Source organism: Tigriopus californicus, chromosome 2, assembly GCF_007210705.1.
Source record: "Tigriopus californicus strain San Diego chromosome 2, Tcal_SD_v2.1, whole genome shotgun sequence".
In the NCBI taxonomy this organism is placed as follows: Eukaryota; Metazoa; Arthropoda; class Copepoda; order Harpacticoida; family Harpacticidae; genus Tigriopus; species Tigriopus californicus.
Window position 1 is genome coordinate 8,612,338 of NC_081441.1, and position 4,251 is coordinate 8,616,588.

At 41.1% G+C, this 4,251-nt stretch overlaps 1 protein-coding gene across 1 annotated transcript in view; it reads right to left on the bottom strand.

The window, feature by feature from the left end:
* Positions 1-1,929: 1,929 nt before the first annotated feature.
* The window catches only part of LOC131892674 (fibroin heavy chain-like), a 10,178-nt gene continuing 7,856 nt past the window's right edge, over positions 1,930-4,251 (bottom strand). The window contains exons 3-4 of the mRNA XM_059242498.1: positions 2,801-2,943; positions 1,930-2,547 (exon numbers count right to left, since the gene is read on the bottom strand). Coding sequence (XP_059098481.1) covers positions 2,056-2,547; positions 2,801-2,943 — 635 coding nt within the window. The 3' untranslated portion in view covers positions 1,930-2,055. The remainder of the gene's footprint in view (positions 2,548-2,800; positions 2,944-4,251) is intronic.

Below are 4,251 nucleotides of genomic sequence, written 5' to 3' on the forward strand. Positions count from 1 at the left end.
GTAACATATCAATGTATGTCCTTTTTGTGCCATCTTGAGATTCAAACACAACCCTTGAAAATCCTTTTGAACCTCTATTGGAACCATAATTACGTAAGTGAAACTGTTTTTACATCTTATTGCAACAGTTATGAATTACATTTGAACTCAGATTTATCACAATCAATTCAAATCGAGCCAAGGTAACTGATAACATATTTCAATCACTAAAATGACAAGTTTTGGTACTCAACGCTTTCTCATTCTTGTGATGTTCCTACTGAAACATCTTTGGACTTGTTTGACCTTTTGCAAACCTGCTGAACTCATTGGAGCCCAAATGGGTAAAGCATTTTCAAGATTTGGCTGGACAATTGACTTGTACAGAGTTAGCATCGTGATGCTATCTATGGACTTAAACGTGCGATATATCCAGCCACACATTTGAAAGGCTTTAACCACCTTCAACTGGATATTCTTATCGAACTTTCCATTATTTTCAAGGACTACACCTAAATATCTCATGAACGAACGAACCACCTCCAATATCTACGAGCGGATTATTTAATGGCGTCGACCCAAACGTCATTAAGGGGAATTTCATTCAAGATAAACAGCACATCAATTGACTTACGAGTAGGCCTCGAAAAAAAGGTGCCTCTTTAGCCGAAATAGTTTTTTATTCTTAAATTGATAAAAATGCGAAAAGGGTTGAAAAATTCAAAAAAAACTTAGTCCGTTCCATGGCTTAGCACAGACCGATGGTGAATAGGATGAAGGATGTCGTGGACTCCAAGAAACTCAAAGAGTTTCACGAACACCTTCGTAATATTTCAAGTGAGAGAAATTGGCCTATTGTTATTGGGGAGCGATTTATCTCCTCTTTTAAATATTTGGAAAATATCAGCTAACTCACGGACTTCTAGAAATGTGGACCGCGAACGGAAAGGCAAGTTGTTTCGCATCTCCTGAACCATTCACTTAATTGTAAACTACCTCTTGAAAGGATCGCAACATCTTGTCGAAGAGGTGAACTTGGCCAAATTTGAGCCCAAAACTGTGTTTTGGGTACTCAGGAGATTTGGTCAAAGTGATGTTGTAATCACAAGAATAAAACTCGATTTTTCGGCATGCTCTTGGTCAGCTACATAAGCTTTTGACAGAATAACTTTGAAACAAGCCATTTCAGAAGTAGAGAGTATGAAAATGACTTATCATTAATTGAGGACTTCTACGTTTCTTATTTTATTTCGTGAAATGTTTCAGAGTGGCAATGACCAAGAGCAGGCCGATTTGGCGGGATGCCAGTTCACAGTCCATATTTCCAGAAGACATGGGAATCTTGCTATGATCCAAGATGAAACACTTCAAGAATGAGAAAATTAGGACCAGGCAAGAACCTTTTACCTTTAAAGAACTGAGATTTCACAAGGCCAGGAAATTCGACAGCTAAAACATTTTGACATTTGATTACAAGATCATCTAACCTCTGACCGTTTGAGCAAGAATATTAACCTACTTGATAAGTTGATCCTTGCTAAGGTCTCTAGTTGGTCTTTGACATTGTGATATGCACTAATCTTCTATTACTTGCTTTAGCGCTGAGCACGTACTTACGAGTACAGTTTGCGACAAGTGCAAGGAGCATATTTGATGAAACATTATCAGTCAAATATTGATCAATAAAGGTTTCACTCTACTTGAACCATCTTGTTTACGAGTTTGAAGTTCTTAAGCCCTTGATTATAGTGATTGTAATTCAGCAGTGCAATGACGAACTTTCATTTCAACCACCTATATTGCTTGATTTATATTGAATTTGTTAATACTATTCACACACGGGTATGTACCAAATATGCCAATTCGTTGAAAAAGAAATCATGACTAATCTATCTCATGTCATAATTTCTGTGACAAGTTAAAAAACATCATCCTTGGGAGTGTAATTCTCAATTAGTCCTTGATTTGAATGGTTTTATTTTTTCCTAAAAGCTTTTTGATGTTCATGAGTAAGCTTTTCATTCACATTGGGAATACTTCTGTCTTTGGAATGACATCTCGAAGAGTTTTGACTTCTTAACCGCGATATCCATAACGACCACCACGACGACCACCACGACGACCACCACGACCATGACGACGTCCAAAGACCTTGCGCAAAAAGATCGGCTCAGCTTCGCGCTTGCCAATGAAGTGGGCACCATGACCGTAGGTCAAACCGTAACCGTAACCGTAACCGTTGTAGGCGGAGTAAGGGGCATAGGCAGCGGCAGAGGTGTACGCAATGGGGGCGGCACCGTAGGTGGTGGCATAGGGAGCGACATTGTAGGCACCACCATATAGGTAAGCGGGATCAGCCTCGGCCTCGGCTTCAGGGGCGGCAACAGCCTCGGCCTCGGCTTCAGCCTCAGCAGATCGCTTGTGGAGATAACCATATCCGCCACGGTATCCACGATGTCCACTACGGTATCCCCCATGTCCGCCATATGAGCTACGGTATCTACCACCATAAGCCTCGGGATTGGCCTCAGGCTCGGCCATACAGGCCACAGCGAGAGCTACAACGATCTGCAAATTATAAAGATAATCATAAGAAGAAGAAGGATGAGACGTTAGGTAAGTTATAGAGGATCTTCAATTTCAATTTCAAGTAACCTTGGTTGGTTCTTTTTTGATTACTTACCAGGAGCTTATACATTTTGGTTTTCACTGGTTGTCAAAAACTGAGTGCGCCAACTTGGTTTCTAATCCCGGCTTTTATACTTGTTTTGTTTTTGAGGGTTGCCCCCCCCCTCTCTGGAGGGTTTTCGTTTATGATTACCTCTACAGAGCCAGACAAGCACCAACCGTTCATCGTCTTTGGCCTATGTAAATTCATTCGTACGTCCCGTGGCAATTTCATCTTTCTAGCTGAAAAAGAACCACACGTACTGACATAAAGCTTACCAGACCATGGGCCCATCGCTCACACGATCACTCAGTACCCACCCAGCACTTACCTCAAGGCAATTTCAAGCCAGCAATGAGGTTTGGACAAAACGTATCGATTACATCACTGGGAGCGGAATTCTCCGAGAGAGCTTACTATTGTTTTTGCTTAGAAAGTCCGCCTTCCCCTCACGGAAAGCGGAAAGTCCGTCCAGAGACTGAAAGACGCAGGCCTAACACCTGGGGTTCTTTGTTTTCGCGGAATCCACCTCATCGAAGCTTTGCTGGCGTTGAAATCCAAAAGCTAGAGCTTCGGTTGGTAAGGAGTGCAACTGAATCCTGTAATAGTTAGTTGGGAAAAAGAAAATTGGTTTCTATTCTTGGCTTGACTTCAACGTTAATGGAATCTATTCAATAAAAAAAACGTAAACTTTTTATATGGCTTGTGTCACAAAATGGAAAAACGGAAAGTTCCGATGATTCATCATCGGATTGTATTTTCAAGCGATACAAATACTATCAGAAGCTAATCCAACTTCTCTTGGTTCTACAATCCCGCTTGCTCGCTTTGATATAGCTGAGCATAAAGTAAGTAAATCTTCCATTCCACCCTCCTCTCATAAGTACTTTTCAGCAAGCTGTTTCAATGAGGTTGCAATTCCAATGGTTTTACGCTATTGTTTTGTTCCGTTTAACAAAGCAATTGTTTTTTCTGGACTCTAGAAGGAAATGGAAATGAAGTCCCAACTTCCTGACCAAACATGAGAAAACAACAATTTCAATACCTAGATGTACATGTATGAAATGTTTCAAAAAGCCTGGATATTTAAAGTTGAGGAGTAATAACACCGAAATTTTGGAACTTGACTCGGAGATTTGTATGTTAGATCTGAAATGCTCGACCAATCTTCCGGACGTTCAACTCTCCGCCAAATCTCGTCCCTATTCTGTGAATCACGATTTCCTCGAAAAATTGATCACATCCCAAATTTGCCGAATCCATAACGTTTTTCCTTTCCTAGAGATACATGATCGAATCATGCACTTTCATGGCCTGTTATGTCATAATAGGTCTGTCCAGTCAAGATTGGCGTTGGTTGGCAACTCAAACCTTCCCACAGTTGTACTTTGAGATCTTCCAGCCGCACCCCAATTCATGCACATGTTGGTGAAGATGAGGACGACGACCACGACCATGACGACCAAGATGATGGCTCCACGTACTTCAGATTTGTTGTGAGGGTTGTGCCGGTAGGGGAATGATTTTGCCATTGGCTGCTCCTATGCTAGCCAAGGGTTTTGGAGTCGGCTGACATTTAAAAGAAGAGAAAAAAAAAGATTATA